This window comes from Hibiscus syriacus, unplaced genomic scaffold (assembly GCF_006381635.1).
Source record: "Hibiscus syriacus cultivar Baekdansim isolate YM2019G1 unplaced genomic scaffold, ASM638163v2 tig00116937_pilon, whole genome shotgun sequence".
NCBI lineage: Eukaryota > Viridiplantae > Streptophyta > Magnoliopsida > Malvales > Malvaceae > Hibiscus > Hibiscus syriacus.
In genome coordinates, this window is record NW_024063475.1 from 1,061,405 (window position 1) to 1,082,656 (window position 21,252).

The 21,252-nt window shown below is 34.0% G+C and overlaps 1 protein-coding gene and 1 pseudogene across 1 annotated transcript; both read right to left on the reverse strand.

Moving 5' to 3' along the window:
- Nucleotides 1–341: 341 nt before the first annotated feature.
- On the reverse strand, nt 342–1,298 carry LOC120187992 (protein MIZU-KUSSEI 1-like). Its single transcript, XM_039191564.1, has one exon. The coding sequence runs from the start codon at nt 1,177–1,179 to the stop codon at nt 388–390; it is 792 nt and encodes a 263-aa protein (XP_039047495.1). The 5' UTR covers nt 1,180–1,298; the 3' UTR covers nt 342–387.
- Nucleotides 1,299–3,641: 2,343 nt separating this feature from the next.
- LOC120188005 lies at nt 3,642–5,921 on the reverse strand (annotated as a pseudogene).
- Nucleotides 5,922–21,252: the final 15,331 nt, after the last annotated feature.

Genomic DNA, 21,252 nt, shown 5'->3' on the forward strand with positions numbered 1-21,252 from the left:
CAGATTGCAAAATTGCAATGTCATTATTGAGCAAGCAAATTCCAACTAGAAAAATATCCTATAAAATACATTACTACGATCAGCGATGGATCGACGGGTGCCGGATATATATATACTGCAGATTGCAAAATTACAATGTCACTGAGCAAGCAAATTCCAACTAGAAAAATATCCTAAAAAATATATTACTTCAATCAGAGATAGATTGACGAATATTGGGATGCGATCGAAACACTTAGAATTTTTAGATTAATTTATATTTTAGATTTTTTTTTATCTTTTTAATATAATTTCTTAATTTCATATCTTTTAACATAAAATTTTATGTTGTCCCATTATAACATCTAATAATTTTTTACAACTCATTTATTTTGTTGATGAACAAATTCATATTCTAAGAAGAAAAATGCTGAGCTCAGGGCCTCCATTGTTATCAGGGTTCAACATGTAAAACGCTTCCGAGTCGCGACTCCCCACCACTCGTTCAAACTCGGCCCTCATATACAACAACTCACCTTCACTCCCTCCATCCTCCGCCACCCGAATCACTCCGGCACCCACCGACACGCTTTGCACGGTGCTCAGCATCCGCCAATCCGACTCCGCCCACTTGCGCGTCGCCGCATACCCACTCTTCCTCCCGTTACAATACATAGTCCACAGTGGCTCATGGAACAGCCTCCCGCTTCTACCCGGAGCCTTCCCAGTACTCTCGAGCTTAATCCGGACCAACCCCGATGACATTTCCTTGACCAAAGTAGCCGTTGACATAGCCAGTTGGAGGAGCAAAACCGGTTCGGATCGGGGATCATCCTGGACGGAGAAGCTGACGTGACCACGACGGTGGCCAAAGAGAGTTCCGGTAACTTTACGACCGAGGGAAGGGGTTATAGAGAGGTGAGTTGGGAGGGTCAACCATTTGCAAGAGGCGGGGATGAAATTGGGGAAAGCTATGATCTTGAGAAGGGAACGAAGGAGAGAAGAGAAACGCTGAATGGAAGGTGGAGAAGATGAAGAGACAGGTGTAGGAACAAGGGATTTGTGAGAGAATTCATGGTTTTGAGGGACCGAGAATGAATTTGATCTGGGAAACTTGGATGGGTTGATCTTGTTTCTTGAAGAATTGCAGTTATAGGTGCTGCTTCTTGGAAGGATAGGCAGGTGTTGATGGTGTTTCATGGTGAATGAGGAAAGTTGAGAAGATTTTAATGGAAGAAAATGAGGTCTGGTTTGATTAAGGGGGGAGACACAAGTGGTGATGAGGGTGGGAAATGTAAAGGCAAACAATGGCTGCTCGTGGGCTGTGGTGATGATGATGATCCTTTTCCTTGCACGCTTAACCACACCCTATTTATACGCACAGACACGCAGTGTTTTCTTTTAGTTGAGTCCTCTTCTCCATGTAGAATATAAACTCAACAAATAAAATTAAAATGTCATATTTTCTTTTATCATCATTAAATTTAGACTTGATTTTTAGGATAAAGTATTCAAATAGTCCATCGATTATGGGTGATATTTTATTGAATCTCTAACTATTAAAAATTATAAAATAATTCTTTAATTATAGGTTGTTTTTTGAATTTAAAAGTAATAAAATGTCACCCTATTATTTAGTATGTTTCAAATCATCATTTTTCGTTAAAAATGGATGACAAACTGAGTTGGATGTTAACCTAACTATTAAGATATGATAAAATCAACACCCTATAATCAAAGATTATTTGTATATTTTACTCTTATTTTTAATTATTTCTTTCTTTCCGTATTAACATTGAATTTCCATCCCCAACCTCTTAACCCTCTCTCTCTCTCTCTTAACCATAATCACCATTACTGTTACTTTCCTTCCTTCCCACCAATGCTTACAACCTAAATCATTTTATCTTTAGTATATACGAAGTTATGGTTAAATATTGCAGACCATGTCTATTAGATTGCTTCATGGAATTCCTTTCTTTTTTTCTCTCTATGAAATTACTTATAAAGTGTGAGAATTAAGAATTGGCTATTTTTTTTTTTTTGTATTTTAAGATCAATGTTGATTACATCTCAGAATAAAAGTAAAATCAATTGATTTTTTCTGCAAAATTGATTACGATTTAACTTAATATGTATTGAAGATAACATGATTTAGGTTGCAAGCATGAGAAGGAGGGAATAAAAGTGACGGTGGCTATGAGTCTATAGTGATTGTAGTTAAGGAAGAGAGGAGGGAAGGAAGAGTTAAGAGGTTGAAGAAGAGATGGAAATTTAATATTGATATGAAAAGAGAGAAATGATTAAAATTTAAGCTTAAATTTAATGATATTAAGAAAAAATTACTAATACATTTTAATTTTATTGTTGAGTTCATACGTAATAAGAAAGGTTCATAAAATAATTTCTCCTTCGAGCAGCTCTATCGTCAATTCATCATCACCCTTCGCTTTCAATTCCTACTACTAATCTATTGATTATATTCTCCCATAACTATTAGAAATTATAATTATTTACATATATATAGTAAATACAATATAGAAGAGCAATTAAAATTTGAAAATATATTAATTGAGCGCTTAATTATTCCATACAACATAGTATTATCTTTTATACAATACTTAAAACTACTAAATTAAACATAATTAATCTAATTTAAATTCATTATTTGTCCAACGAGGTTGGTTCTAATGGAAGTAGCTTTATATCACTTAAGTATGTCTCGAGTTCAAGTCTTTATATATAGAAAATCCATGTTGACAAACTCACCAAAATCATATATGCAACCCGAATCGATTCGAATTATACTATTATTTTCATGTAACATCAATCAATCAATCACACACATTAGGTACGGGAAACATGAAATAAAGAGTGAGAAAACATGAAGTTTGTTTATATTCCCACTATCATATGAAGTGGTCTAATGCATATTCCATAGCTGGAGAGCCACAACATGTCTTCAATGGACATACTGTGCCACCATTGTAAGTAAATATGGGTAAATTATGCATTTATTACCTAAACTATCAGTTTTAATATGTTTTAATATCTAAACTTTCATTTTTTTTAAAATCATACCTAATGTTTAGTTTTTGTTTCATTTTAATACCTCACCGTTAAAAACTTAGCGGCACTGTTACGACTTGACACTTTTTATGGGTAAATTACATCATTCATCACTCAATTACCTTCTCACTCATATTTTGGTCATTGAAGTTTGATTTTTTAATTTAATTGCTTAACTTTGAAATTTTATTTTTTTTATTTTAAATAATAAAAAATATAATGTTACAGAATATTATTAATAAAATAAATTAGAATGATTAAAACATAAGTAATTTAAAAGTTGAGTAGTTAAATTAAAAATTTTTAAACTTTAATGACCAAAATAGGAGTGAGAAATAGTTAAGTGATGAAAAAAATGGACATATTTATATATTGTATAAGATTATAAAAAACTATTTAAATTGGAACCAATACCATAGCATCATAAATATTTATAATTTAATTTAAACATAAACTAAAACAAATGACTTGACTTGAATTTTTTAAACTAGACTTAAAAATTTTAAAATAAAATTTAAATTATATAATAAGATTTGTCATGTCGGCTAACTCGAAATTTAATTTTAACTGTTTGGAGATTGGATCCAAACAAATCACTGTGGGGCCACTTGACTCCCTGAGTCATTGCTAATAGCTTCACTCGTCCTCAATTTCCATTTTGCGCCCAACCTCTTATGACAATCTGATCAAAATTAACATAAACTCCCAAAATATAAAATTATCTAAATTTCATATAAACCGTATTTTTATCTTCTTTTTTATAAATTTATATTATTTTACTATATTGATATCACTTGATTAAGTGATACACAATAATATAAAAATTAGACTAATGATCAAACCAGTCAAATCACTCATTCACTCATTTTTATCCTAGTATTTTTAATATTATTTTACAATGATACGAATAAGACGATTTCAATGGTTAAAAATAATTGTTATCTCTAACGTTTTAAATTCAAAGCAATCATATGCAAGGGTATTTGAACATTATTATCAAATGATTGAGAGTCTTTGAATAAATAATATCTCTTGTAATCACTCTAGATTAATTAAAGAAAATATTTCATAATGATATGCACAATTTTCATTTTTACTTTATATGTTCAACTAATCAATTTTTATATTATTATTATTATTATTATTATATTATTATTATTATTATTATTATTATTATTATTATTATTATGAATGAAGAAATATGTCCATCATACATACCCAAGTCCAAGTGCAAGGAAGTGTTGGAATGACTTCTTTGTCGTCATCGTCATCGTTATCGTTATCGTCCCGTGAGCATAGTCAAAATAAAAAACAGGCTTTGAAGTATTGGGAGAGAAACTTATTTGAAGAGGATTGAGGTGTAGTAAATTTGAGCTCGTTTTTTGTTGCAACTCCTCAACCTTAGTATATATGTGTGTGTCATAGAGAAAATTGAATATTACAAACACTTATTTTAAGTTGTAATATAATAGTTAGTTTTCATGTGTACCTGTTTACGTAGACTCTCCTTCTCATGTAGAGCTTTCTGTTCCTGAAAAATAAATATATTATTAAAACCACTGGATCCTCGTATATATACATATATATTAATTAATCTAAAAAAGTACAAGGTAATATATGTATAAAGATAACTTTCAACCATTTGATATTGAACTTTCACACTCCTAATGCTTATGAAGCTCGAACAAAAAATCTAAAAAAATAACAATAATTCTTTTATCACTGAGATCACTTAGTTTGTGTGAATTTTCATATATATTAAATTAATGTAAAGTCCATAAAGTATAATTTACCTGTAGTTTAGCCCTTTTAAGCTGCTCCAGCAGAAGTTGCTCCCGGAACTCCCACACCTCCACTTCAACAGCTTTTTATTTCATTTTTATCAATTTTATTAACATGTATTATTTATTCTATATATATATATATATATTGAAAACATCATATATTTATTTTAAATATAATGGAAAAATTAATCTCCAATATTTGTATAGATGATTATTTTGAATTCTAATTCTTTATATAAGAGTATTTTAACCCTTAAGATTTTAAATTTTGGTCATAATAGTTCATGTTAATGAAAATCTTTAGTTAACTAACGATCAATACAAATTATTCTAATGACATTTTCACATATGTTTAATTGATAACATATCATGTCACCAAAATGATGACATGATAAGTAAAATGATAATATGACATTTGATATTTTATGTGAAGTGATGATGTAGCATTTATCATGTCACCCGAAGTGATGATGTTTTATGTTCCATATCACCTAAAGTAATGACATAATATGTTTTTTCACTCAAAATATTGACATGGTATGTTTTAAGTCACTTAAAGTGAATATAATATATGTCGCGTCATTAATTTATATATAAAAATATCACGTGAGTAAAATACTTTAATCGTTAATCAATTAACAATTTTTACTCGAAATTATTTTAAAGGGTATTAGGGTACCTTATGCTGTCTAACCGATAACATCCCTTCATTTAACTGATGCTCCAGTTGTTGCAGCTCCTTGAAACTCACACCCTCCAGCTCCTTACCATTCAACCTCCTGCAACTAATTCATTTACCAAATATTCTTTACTTCTCCAAATGCAAAATCGAAGAAGAAGAAGAAGAAGAAGAAGAAAGACACTTACATGTATGCAGAACGCAGCCTTAAATACTCCTCTTTCAGAGTGTTAATATCAATAGGTTTCGGATTCAGCTTAAGGTAAACAAATGCACAACAAAATAGCAGCATCAGAATCAATGCAAATCAAGCAAATTTAGTTCATCATTCACAATACCTCTGGTTTTTCTTTATCAGTAGACTCATCCACTGCTTTCCCTCTATTGTACCTTGAAACAGTGTCTTCCATGCTACATTAAAGAAAAAGAAAACCCCTTAAAGCATGTGTTATATATATATATATAAAGAATGGAGAAAATGAAAACGTGCTGGTGCTTGACCATTGATAAACTTTGCCGGTGCTGGAGAAAATAATGACACCAACTTCAGCATCGCACAAAATGGATAACTCTCTTGCTTTTTTAACAACCCATTTCTTCGTTTTGAGAATGTTATTTGCCTAGTGTTCAAATTCTCTATCTTTTTTATCTCAATCTTCCCTCTTCCCATTTTTTTCCTCGGGAAAAAATACAAATTTTCTGTTCTTTTTTCTCTTTCAAAGCAAACAGCAGTGATAATTAAGAATGTTGCAGAGAATTTTGAGATGAGAAAACTAGTGATGTTCATATATAATTGTAAAGTCAACAATGGAGGCTATAGAGGGGGCACCTTTTTTTGCATGGGTTTTTCAACAAAAGGGGCACCGAAATCGGTGCCCCAATTCTTTAATTAAAATGTAAATGGATTAATCGCAACTTTAGTCATTGCATTTTTAGAGTATTTATAAGATTAGTCCCTAAGCTTCAACTATAAATACCCTAACCCATTTAGCTTCAAAATTATCCCAAAGTCTTCCACTTCTCTCTCAAGTGTGTTTTGTAAACACCTGTAAATTTTCTCTTTAGTAAAAGATCTGCAGCAGTCTGGAGACGTAAGCATAATTGGCTGAACTCCGTTATCAATTTTTCGGGTATTATTTTTTTTTCTTTTATTTCGTATTCTCACTAATCTGGTTATAGGGAAATTATTTGTACTCGGTTTATTTCCCAACAACTGGTATCAGAGCTTTTGATTGTGAATTTTGTCAATTTTTTTGCGAGGTTACTATTTATTACTGTTCATGTGAATAGTGAATTTCATGAATATTAAAATATTTGTTGGCGATACGAATTTGTCGACGGAGGTGTTCTAATACACGGTGGTTCGCAAAGATTGTCAGAAACGATCCAAACGAAGCCAGATTCGAGTGGGAGCGATGGCTGCAGACGAAGGAAAGGTGAAAATTGAAAAGTTTGATGGTGCGGACTTTGGATTTTGGACGATGCAGATTGAAAATTTTTTGTACCAGAAAAATCTATATCAACCTCTCTCAGGAAAGAAACCACAGGGCATGAAGAATGAATACTGGGCTCTTCTCGGCAGACAAGCCCTCGGAGTTATCTGACTGACGTTATCCTGCAATGTTGCTTTCAACATAGCAAAGGAAAAGACCACGACGGGTCTTATGGCGGCTCTCTCCAGTATGTATGAGAAGTCATCGGCCTCAAACAAAGTGCACTTGATGAGGCGATTATTCAATTTGCGAATGGGGTATCATTGGCTCAACACTTGAATGAACTCAACACAATCACAACCCAGTTGAGTTCCGTGGAAATTGAATTCGATGATGAAGTTCGAGCTTTAATTCTCTTATCATCTCTACCAGACAGTTGGAATGCTACTGTTACAGCAGTTAACAGCTCGTCGGGAAATAGTAAATTGAAATTTGACGATGTTCGAGATCTGGTATTGTGCGAAGAAATTTGACGGAGAGAATCGGGTGAAGTATCAACCTCCTCAGCCTTGCACACGGAGTCCAGATGAAGAACTTCAGAAAGAAATTCAAATCGTGGCAGATCCAAATCTAGAACGGGAAAATCAAGAACAAGAAAGAAAGATTTTACCTGTTATAATTGTTGCAAGAAGGGTCACTTTAAAAGAGACTGTCGAGCACTGAAGAAAGATACAGGCGCACAAGGATCTGCCAACATGACAGAGGAGACAGGTGATGCCATGATTCTAAGTGTTAACAGTCTGATTGAATCATGGATCTTGGATTCAGGGGCATCTTTCCACTCCACCCCATGCCGAGAAATCATGGAGAACTATGTCAGTGGTGATTTTGGAAAGGTTCATCTAGCTGATGATAAAACCTTGAAGATCGTTGGAGGATGAGACATCCGACTAAAGTTGCCAAACCAAACCACCTGGACGTTGAAAGGTGTGAGACATATTCCTGGTCTCAAAATAAATTTGATTTATGTTGGACAACTTGATGGAGAAGGATATAGCACAACCTTTTCAGGTTGTAAATGGAAGATTTCCAAAGGAGCACTCGTCATTGCTCGTGATAAGAAGACTGGTACTCTTTATGTAACCTCAAATTTAGAGAATATCATTGTAGCCGCAGATGCTGATGGAAAATCAAACCTATGGCACCCAAAGGCTTGGCCATATGAGCGAGAAAGGGATGAAGACACTTTTGTCAAAAGGGAAGCTGCCAGATGTAAAGAGTGTAGATGTCGGACTATGCGAGGATTGCATCTTTGGAAAACAAAAGAAAGTCAGTTTTGCAAAGACTGGCAAGACACCCAAGGTAGAAAGGTTAGAGTTGATTCATACTGATGTATGGGGACCATCTCCAGTTTCATCTCTTGCAGGCTCATTATATTATGTCACCTTCATCAATGATTCTACGATAAAGGTGTGGGTTTAGTTTTTGAAGAAAAAATCAGAAGTCTTTGATACCTTCAGAAAATGGAAGGCCATGGTGGAAAATGAGACCGGTCTGAAAGTCAAGCGGTTGAGGTCTGACAATGGGGGAGAGTATAGAAATAGGAGATTCAGAGATTTCTGCGCAAACAATGGGATCAAGATGGAGACAACAGTTCCCATGACACCGCAGCAGAATGGCGTAGCAGAGCGCATGAACAGAACTCTAAACGAACGTGCCAGAAGCATGAGGATACATGACGGATTACCCAAATTTCTATGGGCTGAAACTATCAATAGTGCAGCTTACCTGATCAACTGTGGGCCCTCAGTTCCTTTTGATGGCAGAATACCAGAGGAAGTTTGGAGCAAGAAAGAAATAAACCTTCCACACTTAAGAGTGTTTGGTTGTATTTCTTATATACACATAGACTCTGCTAAAAGAAGTAAACTCGATGCTAAGTCCAACAAATGTGCCTTTGTTGTTTATGGCGGTGATGAGTTTGGTTACCGGTTTTGGGACTATGAAAATCGGAAGATCATAAGAAGCAGAGATGTCATTTTCAATGAGAATATGATGTACAAAGACAGGTCAACTGTAAAATCAAGCAACTCAAATACCAAAGCTGAAACAAAGGAATTTGCTGAGTTCGAGGAGATTTCTAGAAATGATATTCAGATCAATCCTGAAGCAGTTCAAGAAGAACCAGGCACACCAAAACTGAGACGCTCCTCCAGAATTCCTAAACCAACCCAAAGGTATTCTCCTTCTTTGCACTACTTGTTGCTGACCGACAATGGTGAACCAGAGTGTTATGATGAAGCAATGCAAGTGGAGGATTCAGTCAAGTGGGAGTCTTCCATGAAAGATGAGATGGACTCGCTTATGTAACATCCCAAATCAGGGTCAGTGACTAAATTGCAAATTTTGAAAGTTTTGTATTCAATTTAAAAATGAAATTAAAAGTCTTGGGATTTAAGTAAAGAATTTTAATATTGGATTAAATAGCAAAGATGGATGAACTAAAGGGGTAAAATGGTCTTTTCATGGGAAAGATTTTTATCTTCCCTTTTTGAGTATTATAAAACGTGGGAAAATGAGAGAGTTCCAGACTTCTCTTCTTCATTCTCTTCTTTTCCACCGTGAAGCCATAAGCAAAGGTAAGATCTCTTGTTAGTTGATATTTAGCTGAATTTAGGATTTGGTTATGATTATTGGATGATAATTAAGCTTAAGGAAAGCTTAAATCATCTTAAAAACAAAGGATGGTGGAATTATGAGAGATTAAAGATTTTCAGTTTTTGAATATAATCTTGAAATAAAGTTGATAAGTTGATTTTTAAGTTGAATTTGACTTGTCAATAGTTGAATTAAGAGATTTGGAGTGATAGAAAGGAATTTAGAACATGTTGAAATTTGAGTATAATTATTGAATTTCAATAAGAGGAGAGGATTTTGAGAATTAAGATGGGTTAAATAAGTACAAATGGGCTTAAGTATGTGTGTTTGAGTTTAGTATATAAAAGAGGTTGAAATATGAAGTGTTTAAGATGAAATGAAGTAAATTTCGTGTTGAAAATATGATTTTTGGGCTAGGGGAATCAGTACCCATTCAAGGGGAATCGATACCCCCTCAAACGAACCAGAAATTCTAGAATCTCATAGGGGAACCGATTCCCCCACAGGAGGGAACCGATTCCCCCTAAAGGAAAATTATGAATATGGGTTTAATAAGTTCGTTTAAGTTGCTAGTATCCAATTGCAAGGTGTAAGTATCTAATGATTGCCTCAAAATGTACATTTATGTAGATTCTGCGTGTAAAGTAATTCCAGAACATTTGGCAAGTAAGATCGATCAAGGGAAAGATAAGAGATTGGAATTGACTAGTGAGGCCAAGGTGAGTGCATACTAGTGACATGTAGTGTTTAATGGAAATAAGACTTGCGATGAGTCTATTTCCTAGAGTAATATGCATGAAGTCATAGACATGATTATGTGTTGGTTATAACTATATGTGATTATATGTATTACATTGATTGTATATATGCATGACTAAAGATAATGATATGCTTTGTATATGCTATATGATTTATGTAAAACTTTATTATGTAATAATGGAAGAACATGGAATAAGTATATGATAGAGTCATAAGAAATGAAATGAACATGAGAGAATAATATAATCAAGTATAAGTCATATGATACGGTATAAGTGATTATACGAGAAATGTTAGGAGACTCTAAGAGAATATTATAAATTCGAGGGCATAAATAAGGATACATAAGTTATATAGGGAAGATTGATAAATTAAAGGAAACTATGGTTTATGTATTAAAGTGAAGAGCTACAAAGTTTTATTAAAGAGTGTTGTGGAAGTCATGAGAAATTAAACTAAATAAATAGATGGTTTTATGTGAGTAAAAAGGGAAAATGATATAAAATAAGTGGAAATTATTTATAGGATAGAATGATACTAATTGAACCTGTAATATAAACTTTATAAAGGAGTACTTGGGTAAAATCATTATATGATACAATTATAGAATATTACTATACAAATTATATTAAAATAGTATATATGAGAATATGAGTAAATTTATAGGTTATTGATAGGACATATAAGAGTATATAAATGTATGATAATATGAAAAAGTGAACTAAGTTTAATGATGTTGAACCCTATGAGTAGAAGTTATGTGATTATAAGTAACATGATTATATGATCACAAGATATGATACATGATATGAGATATATGAAAGAGAAAATATATGTTATATGAAATATTATATGACTATGCGATTATATGGAAATATTCTACGCGTAAGTGAACCATGTGTTTATATGTATATGGGATATGTGATTTATATGACGATGAGCTATGTGAAAGAACTACATGACTATGTGTATATGTGAATGTATGTTAACATAAATATTAATGTCCATGCTATGTGTCATGAGAGCTAGGGGTATAGTTGGCATGCCATGAGTCGAGGGTCTACGCGGTCCTTCGGGACATATATGTATTCTTTGGAACATGTGTGAAGTCTGGTGAGACACATACTTGATCCTTGGCATATGTATATGATTTTAAGGAATGATATGTGGTCCTTCGGACATATATGTATTCTTTGGAACATGTGAAGTCTGGTGAGACACATACTTGATCCCTAGTATATGTATATGATTCTTAAGGAATGATATGTGGTCCTTATGGACATTATTATATGGCACTACGATGTAATTCTACGCGGCACTCCAGTGCAATTCTAAGTGGCAGTTCAGTACAATTATACGAGCTGTGGTGACAGCATAGTGCACAACCTCTATAGACTCACATATCTATAGTTCTCACATGTGTACATGGGCTTTGAAAAGAGAACATAATTTGATATAATGATATGTGTATTTCTCGTGACATGGTAGAAGTGCATATATGTCATGGTGATATGAGATGCTATGCGTTTATGTATTATATGATTATAGAAATTAGTAATGTATTGTGGCATATTAAAATATATATAATATGTTTATATTCATTATATGCTCATATGATGGAATTGAAGTAATGACAAGGGAATTAGTAAGGATAAACAGGTTGGTGATATGAGAACAATGTATGTGATATATATATATGATTTGTGATATGAATTGCATGATATGATATATGTGATAGGGTTATGGTATCTGTTACATAATATACATGAATATATGTTGATGTATATGTAAATGAGTTGTATAATTTGATAGCATAAAACAGTCATGCATGATTAGTGGGTATAAATTCCATTAGATGTGTTTTCTTTATGCCTCACTAAGTCATCGACTTAGCATGTGAGTGTTTCACACGCAGGTTACAGAAAGTGAATATAGAAGCTGTGAGGAGCAATACAGGTCAGCGTCTCCCTTACAAGATTTCAGATCAGAAAATGAGAGTTAAATGATTTTTGTTATTTTGAATATAGTTTCCATGTACTAATTGATTGAGTTAAATATGCTCTGATCGATTTTGGTTATTGTGGTCAAATTATGTAACTAAACTGCTTTTACTTTAATGAAAGCTTTAAATTTTCTTTGAATTTTGTCAAGAGTCAAAGTTTGAAAAGTCAATATGACACCTCGGACTCGTATCCGGGTCGGGTACGGGTTGGGGTGTTACAGCTTATGTCAAATCAGACGTGGGAATTAGCTGAATTACCACTAGGCAAGAAAGAGCTGCACAACAAGTGGATTTACAGGATTAAAGAAGAGGACGATGAGAGAAAACACTACAAAGAAAGATTGGTTGTCAAAGGCTTTCAGCAAAAAGAAGGTATTGACTACAATGAAATTTTCTCTCCAGTCGTAAACTGTCTACAATCAGACTGGTGTTAAAAAATGTAGTAGAGAATTTACATCTTGAGCAATTAGATGTAAAGACAGCTTTCTTCATGGTGATTTGGACGAAGAAATCTATATGAGGCAGCCAGAAGGCTTCATAGAGGTAGGCAAGAAAAACTTGGTATGCAGGTTGATGAAGAGCTTGTATGGTTTAAAACAAGCTCATAGACAGTGGTACAAGAAGTTTGACAGCTTCATGAGTAGCAGTGGTTTTACCAGATGCCAAGCAAATCATTGTTGCTACATCAAGAGGTTCGACAACAGTTTCATTATTTTATTGTTGTATGTTGATGACATGCTCGTTGCAGGCTCAAACACGCAAGAGATTATACATTTGAAGCAATAATTGTCAAAACAGTTTGCTATGAAGGATCTGGGCGCTGCAAAGCAGATTCTTGGGATGAGGATCAAGAGAGACATAAAGTCTAGGACTTTGATGTTATTACATGCTGAGTACATCAACAAAGTACTCTTCATGTTCAACATGCAAGATGCTAAACCAGTAAGTAAACCTTTAGGTGTTCATTTTAGACTCTCCAAAGAACAGTCACCAAAGACGGAGGAATAACGTGCACACATGGTGAAGGTGTCGTATGCCTCGGCAATTGGAAGTCTAATGTATGCCATGGTTTGTACCAGACCAGATATTGCTCAAGCAGTGGGAGCTGTTAGCAGGTACATGAATAATCCGGGCAAGGTACACTGGGAAGCATTCAAATGGATCCTCAGATATCTGCGGGGTACTACAAACAAAGCCCTTTGTTTCAAAGGTGGAGATACGATACTGACAGGCTATGTAAATGCTGACTTAACCGGAAATATTGACATCAGAAGGAGCACTACAGGGTATGTCTATACTCTAGGAGGAACTGCAGTGAGTTGGGTTTCTCAACTACAGAAGATAGTTGCTCTCTCCACAACTGAAGCAGAATATGTCGCTGTTACGGAAGCCAGCAAGGAGATGGTTTGACTCCAAAGTTTCTTGGAAGAGTTAGGCAAGAAATAAGATAACAATGTCTTGTACTGCGATAGTCAAAGTGCTATACATCTAGCAAAGAATTCGCCTTTTCATTCCAGAACGAAGCACATACAATTGAGATATCATTTTATCCGATCTCTTCTGGAAGATGGGATTTTGAAACTTGAAAAGATTAGTGGAGCTCAAAATCAAGCAGACATGTTAACAAAGACGGTGACTACGGACAAACTGAAGTTGTGTTCAACTTCAGTTGGCATGCTAGAGTAACAAGACCAGAAATGTTGCTGCATTGATCAAGGTGTGAAGACAGATTAAAATCAGTCTTCAAGTGAAAGATTGTAAAGTCAACAATGGAGGCTATAGAGGAGGGCACCATTTTTTGCATGGGTTTTTCAACAAAGGGGCACGAATCGGTGCCCCAATTCTATAATTAAAATATAAATAGGTTAATCGCAACTTTAGTCATTGCATTTTTAGGGTATTTACAAGATTGGTCCCTAAGCTTCAACTATAAATACCCTAACCCATTTAGCTTCAAAATTATCCCAAAATCTTCCACTTCTCTCTCAAGTGTGTTTTGTAAACACCTGTAAATTTTCTCTTTAGTAAAAGAACTGCAGCAGTCCGGAGACGAATGCATAATTGGCTGGACTCCGTTATCAATTTTCGGGTATTATTTTTTCACTTTATTTCGTATTCTCACTAATCTGGTTATAGGGAAATTACTTGTACTCGGTTTATTTCCCAACAATAACTACGCATCTTATGCAAGATGGGATTGTATGGAACAAATAATGGAAGGAAAGTGTGACTAGAATTAGGATATATTGTGGAAAATGACAGATGGGATACTATATCTAGCAATTCTCCAAATATGGAAGTTTTTTTATTAATTTACATCTCTTTATTCTTTATTGTATTTCTAAATAAAATTTAGGTACACTAAGTATGTATGTAGTCACCATTTATTCTCATGATTTCTTTTGGATCATCAAATTATTTTTTTTCAAAAATCATACCTAATGTTTTGTTCGGTTTTGTTTTGATTACCCACCATTAAAATAAACATAATTGTTGATTTGATTTTTTTATTCAGTGATGACGTGATATTATCTCTGATGACATGTTAGCATAACCATTAATTTTTTAACGTGGATTGATGAAAATAGGACTAAAATGTAATGTTAGGTATGATTTTGAGAAAAAATAGTTGAGTGATAAAAAAACTATAAAAATAAGTTAGTAACTAAATATGTAATTTATCCTAAAATTTAATAGAATCGCAACTGAATTTTTTTATTAACTTATATTCATTTGGTCATAGAATGCATAGCTCTTTCTAAAAGTAGGTTGAGCATGCAAAACTTGTAATGACTCTTGAGTTTTGTCATTTTATATTTCATTAATAAAATATATTATTAAAATAGGGTTTGTATACTTAAATGTGACCTTTCCTTTGAAGTTAATAATATTATTTTTTAAAAGTAAAACTTTACTCCAAATGCATCCTTATTTATATAATTTGTGAATGCCAACCGATTATTATCGGTGAGATAAGTGTAGGATAGGGAGGTTAGGTTTCCCATTGGTTTTGTGCTTTTTTTTGTGGAAAATTTTAATTTTTTATTACCCAAGATGCAGAGTTCTGCTACAAAAAATATCCTATAAATGGGATAAATTACAACCTACTTACAACAAAATCGATGGTTAAACTCCCCAACGGTTACAAAGGTAAATATTCATACTATCTAATCTATTTATATTCTTTCCTCTTAATTGAATACCTACAATCTCCTTAATAGAGTTCACAATTTCTTTCATACTTCTTGTGCTTCCTCAGTATAATCTTTTATTTCTTTCCTCCCACATGGAATAAATAAAAGCGCACCAAGCAAGTTTCAAGATGGTAGTGAGAAGGGACTTACCTTTCTAAGCACTACAGGCCCAGTCTAACATGGTCACCCATGGTAAATGAGGAGTGCCTAAACTAGAGAGATTAAGAATATTATTCCATATGGAATTTTCCAGAGTACAATCACTGAACAGGTGATCCCTAGTCTCTGTAGCCTCCTTGCAGATTATGCATGATCCATCAGTAACAATTCCCATTTTAAGGAACCTCTCTTTAGTTGGGAGTCTATCTAGAAGCTTCATCCATGTAATCATGCTATGTTTGGAAATGTGTAGAGGAAACCATATCATTTGTGCCATGAGACTTTATCTCCTTTACCCGTAGTTTTTCCAGAAATCTTTTGTTTTAGAAGTCTTGTAGATAAAACAGGAGTAGCAGCTGCCATAAGTTTTAATATGCGCCTGAAACTACAGCTAGAATTTGCTTTAACCTCCATTAACAGAAAGTCTTGATCTTTAATAATGTAGCTTTTGATCCAAGATACCCACAATGATCCCTCTCCCGCAAGGATGTTTCTGATAAGTTGTATCATACATGTTTTGTTCCATGTTTTGATATCTTTTAATCCAAGTCCTCCTTCAGATTTCGGTTGGCAAATTTTTTGCCAGCTAACTCTTACTCCAGTGGTGGCTTTATCAGTTCCTTTCCAGAAATATCTAGAGCAAAGTTGTTCAATCCTGCTAATAATTGTCTGAGGCAGAATAAATTGTCTGCACCAGTAATTTACTATACTGAAGAAGACAACTATGATAAGTTCTAATCTGCCTACATAACTCAAGTGTTTTCTCGACCAATGATGAAGCTTTAATTTGATCTTTTCAATAAGAAATACACAATCCTTTTCAGAGAGTTTCCTTGTAAATAAAGGAACCCCTAAGTATCTCACTGGTAAGAAACCATGTTTGAATCCAGTAGATTGTAAAATATGCTTAAGATTCCTGAAAGGATTCCAGCAGAATTACTTTGCATTGGCAGCATTAAGTTTTAGACCAGACAGTTCGTAGAATTGATCCAGGGCATTGATTCCAGTAACTATTCAATGTTTCCTTTATAGAAGATAAGAAGGTCGTCTGCAAGGAAAGATGAGTGAGGCCGATCTTCTTGAATTTAGGGTGGTACCCAAACAAACCTCTGGTAGCAGCCAAGTTGAGGATTTTGGAGAGCACATTCATTGAAAGAACAAATAAGATCGAGAAAGAGGGTCACCTTGTCTTATTCCCCATGCACCCTTGAAGAAGCCAATCAAACTTCCATTGAAATAAAAGGAGTATCTTGCTTCAGTAAAGAAGGTTTCAATCCAACCAATGAAAGTATTAGGAAGCTGTAAAACATTAAGAATGGAAGAAAGGAAACCCAGTGGAGAGATTCACAAGCCTTATGTAGGTTAATTTTCAAGGCACATCTAGGAGAGATAGATTTCTTTCCATAACCTCTCACCAGTTCTTGAGCAAGTAGGGTGTTGTCAACAACATTTCTTCCTTTTACAAAAGCTGACTGGTTGGGAGAGATTATTCCTGGAAGTAGAGTTGTCAACCTTTTGAGTAGGATCTTCATAATTGTCTTGTATATAACAGAGAAGTAGGAAATCAGCCGAAAATCTCTAACCTTATTGGGATTATGGACATTTGGAACCAACGCAATAGTAGTAGCATTGAAGGCTGGAAGGATGAAAGTCTCTTGAAAGAAGTATTTAATAGCTTTTATTACATCTTCTCCAACCATAAACCATAATTTTTTGAAAAAGTATGGAGTGAATCCATCAGGAACTGGAGCTTTGTCATTTCCTTGGTTGAAAATGGCTTCTTTGATTTCTTCACCAGTTACTTCATTTACAAGGTTAGATGAATAATCTGGAGGCAAATTAAATTGCATCAGATCTTTCAGAAGATTAGGATCACAGTTTTTTACCCCGGGATACACCGTACCTAAAAGACCTGAGTAAAACTCAGTCACCTCAACAGCCATTTCATCAAAGGATTCAAGTCTTCTACCTTGGTCATTGATGAGGATTTGGATGTTATCTATTTTGTTTTTGCTTGAGATAATTGAATGAAAGAATTTTGTGCATTTGTCACCCTCTTTTAACCATTGAACTTTGGCTTTTTGTTTTAAGAACATGACCTCTACTTCTTCAAGAGATGAAAGCTCGTTCTGTAAAATTAAATCTTGTTCTATAGTGTCTTCTCCTCATAGAGTTGATAGTTGAAATTGTTCAAGCTCGTTTTTCTTTTGATGCACCCAAGCTGAAATCTCACTGTAACATTCTTTGTTTATGATCTTGAGGCATGCTTTTAGACGCTTAAGCTTTAGGAAGAGTCCAGAAGTTGAAAATTTTGAAAGGTTTTTGGTCTGTTAGCTTGAACTTCCCTGTTGAGCCAAACTAGTGACATGCAATGATCTGATGTGCTAGGTGCAATGAATTCCACAAATGAGTGATGAAAAGTAGTTACCCACGTGGGATTGATAAGCACCCTATCAAGCTTCTTTGCAAGGAAAGAGTTTTGTTGTTTGTTGCTCCAGGTGAAGGACGGACCAAAGAAAGGGTGGTCTTGAAAATGGAGATCTTGAGTGACTTCTTGAAAATACTTCATGTCAGGAGTTAATGTTGGACCCATAAGATCATAATTTGAGCTTTCCTTCGATTGTAAGATAACGTTGAAGTCTCCTCCTCAAACCCAAGGAAAGGATCCAAAAAAATGTTTCCAATTCACATAGATGTTGCCAGAGTTGTCTTTTGGTTATACCATCATTGCTTCCATAAATAGTTGTAATGATTAAGGGACTACCCATGTAAGAGCCTTTGATAGTAATGGACTGAGCTGTAGTTTGACAAAGAGAGATGTCTAAATGATTTTTCCAAAGAATCCAAATCCTCCTATTTGAACAAAGTCATAGTTTGAACATGTATTCCATTCTGTAAATTTGGAATTAAAAATTTCCACTGATTTCTCCAATTTAACGCGGGTCTCCAGTAAACAGAGTATATCGATTTTATTTTGAATAACCCTTTGCAAGACTTTTTCTTGTTTTAGAGGATTGTTGGATCCTCTAATATTCTAGAAACTAATAATCATAGAGAATTAGGACCATTGCAACCCCATGAGCATGACTTGTTGGACTTTTTGCATTGTCTAGGTGATTCCTTTTTGAATTTGAGATCATTAATCAAAACTACTACACCTAGAGATGCTGGCCGAATTTTCCTCCCTTGTCGTCTATGATTGGTAGATTTTCATCCACTTGCTTAAGGATTTGAAACCTGTTTTGTGATCCAATTAATGCTGATTTTGTTTTGTCTTTTGGTAGCCTTCCTCTACTTCTTTTTGGAATCGAATGATTGACTTCAACGTCCTTGGTTGTGGCAGCTGGTTTGGAAGTGGTCTGCTCATTTGTAATTGTTGAAACATGGTCGGTAGCTTTGACATTTGCGTCTTGTGATCTGTTCAATGTGATGACCGAATTTAATTGATCACCTCCAGATGGATCGGAAGTAGCATGCGCGTCTTCAACTGCTGAAACATTGGCTCCTTTCATTGATGAAGAAAAGTCCAAATTAAATTGATTATTAGGTTCGGTGGTTGCCAGCTCCTCTTCAACTTTGAATCATTGATTGTAGTTGGGTGGACGACATCATTTGCTCTTCCCATTGATGAAGAAATTTCCAAGTTAGTTTGACTACCCGTGGCAACAGTGTCTCTTGGTTCGGTTTGCGTTTCCACTCGGTCTGTTTCTTTCCCATTTTGCTTTTGTATAATTTGATGTTCGTCTTGGACATTGGCAGAATGTAACCCCGGTTCCTGCATTAATTCAAGACCTCCAACTGTTCCGGCATGTAAGGTAGTAGACTTTTCTCCCTTTTTTCTCCAAACTTGCGTAGTTTCTGAGACAGTAATAGATTGTTCAAAGCATCCTTTTTCGTTATGAAGATTTTGCATTTTCTACAACGAGGGGATAAGTAAGGTACTTCAACAGTAATTGATGTTGCTTTCCCATTGCTAAGGATAACATCCACAAACTTAGGGATTTTCTCGTTCACCCTAATTTCAAATCAAAATTTTACAAATTCAATTATTGATTTGGAGGCAGTAATCGAATTCATGGATAATAGAACTCCTATAGCACTTGCAATGTAGCTTACACCAGCTCTTAAGAAAGTTCTAGAGGTAATTATATAAATGAACCCATATTGGAATTTTCGATAGATCAAAATCGAGCCTTTTAAGATTTGGTTCCCATTTTCTGAGGATCAAAGGTTTGTTCAGAATGTGCCAGGGACCGTTTTCTAGAACCCAACCTCTAGCTGATTCGGAATTGAAAGAAAAAATGTAGAGGTTGTTTCTAGCTAAACTAACCTTAACATGAGCTCCTTGCAGTGTCTTTTTCAAAGATTGTAGATAATCCTTTGCATAGAAATAAAATTCGGGGCAGCTCCAAGAAATTGCCCAACCAAGGAAAGTTTCCATTCAGCAATACCGGCATCAAATATCTCAGGAGGAGGTTGAACTGAAGGGATCCCTTCTCGTGATTTTGGGGAAAATACTCTCGTCATTTTACTTTATTTGTTCAACTAATCAATTTTATATTATTATATTATTATTATTGTTATATATATTATTATTATATTATTATTATTATTATTATTATTATTATTTATGAATGAAGATATACATACCCAAGTCCAAGTGCAAGGAAGTGTTGGAATGACTTCTTTTGTCGTCATCATCATTGTTATCGTCACATGAGACATAGTCAAAATCAAAACAGGTTTTGAAGTGTTGGGAGAGAAACTTATTTGAAGAGGATTGAGGTGTAGTAAATTTGAGCTTTTTTTGTTGTTGCAACTTCTCAACCTTAGTATATGTGTGTGTGTCAGAGAAAATTGAATATTACAAACACTTATTTAATTGTAATATAATAGTTAGTTTTCATTGTACCTGTTTACGTAGACTCTCCTTCTCATATAGAGCTTTCTGCTACTGAAAAATAATATATTATTAAAAGCACTGGATCCTCGTATATATACATATATTAATTAATCTAAGATAAGTACAAGGAAATATATGTACAAAGATAACTTTCAACCATTTGATGTTGAACGTTCACACTCCTAATGTTTATGAAGCTCGAATCAAAAAATCTAAAAAAATAACAACAATTTTTTTATCACCGATCACTTAGTTTGTGTGAATTTTCATATATTAAGTTAATGTAAAGTCCATAAAGTATAATTTACCTGTAGTTTAGCCCTTTTAAGCTGCTCCCGCAGAAGTTGCTCCTAAAATACCCACACCTCCACTTCACAGCTTTTTATTTCATTTTTATCAATTTTATTAACAGTATTATTTATTCTATATATATATATTGAAACATCATATATTTATTTAAATATAATGGAAAAATTAATCTCCACTATTTGTATAGATGATGATTTTGTATAGATGATTTTGAATTCTAATTCTTTATATCAGAGTATTTAACCCTTAAGATTTTAAATTTTGGTCATAATAGTCAATGTTAATGAAAATCTTTAGTTGACTAACAATCAACACAAATTATTC

What these genes read in the sequence shown, in the direction of transcription:
- LOC120187992 (XM_039191564.1), bottom strand. Translation starts at nt 1,179, where the DNA reads ATGAAACACCATCAACACCTGCCTATCCTTCCAAGAAGCAGCACCTAT.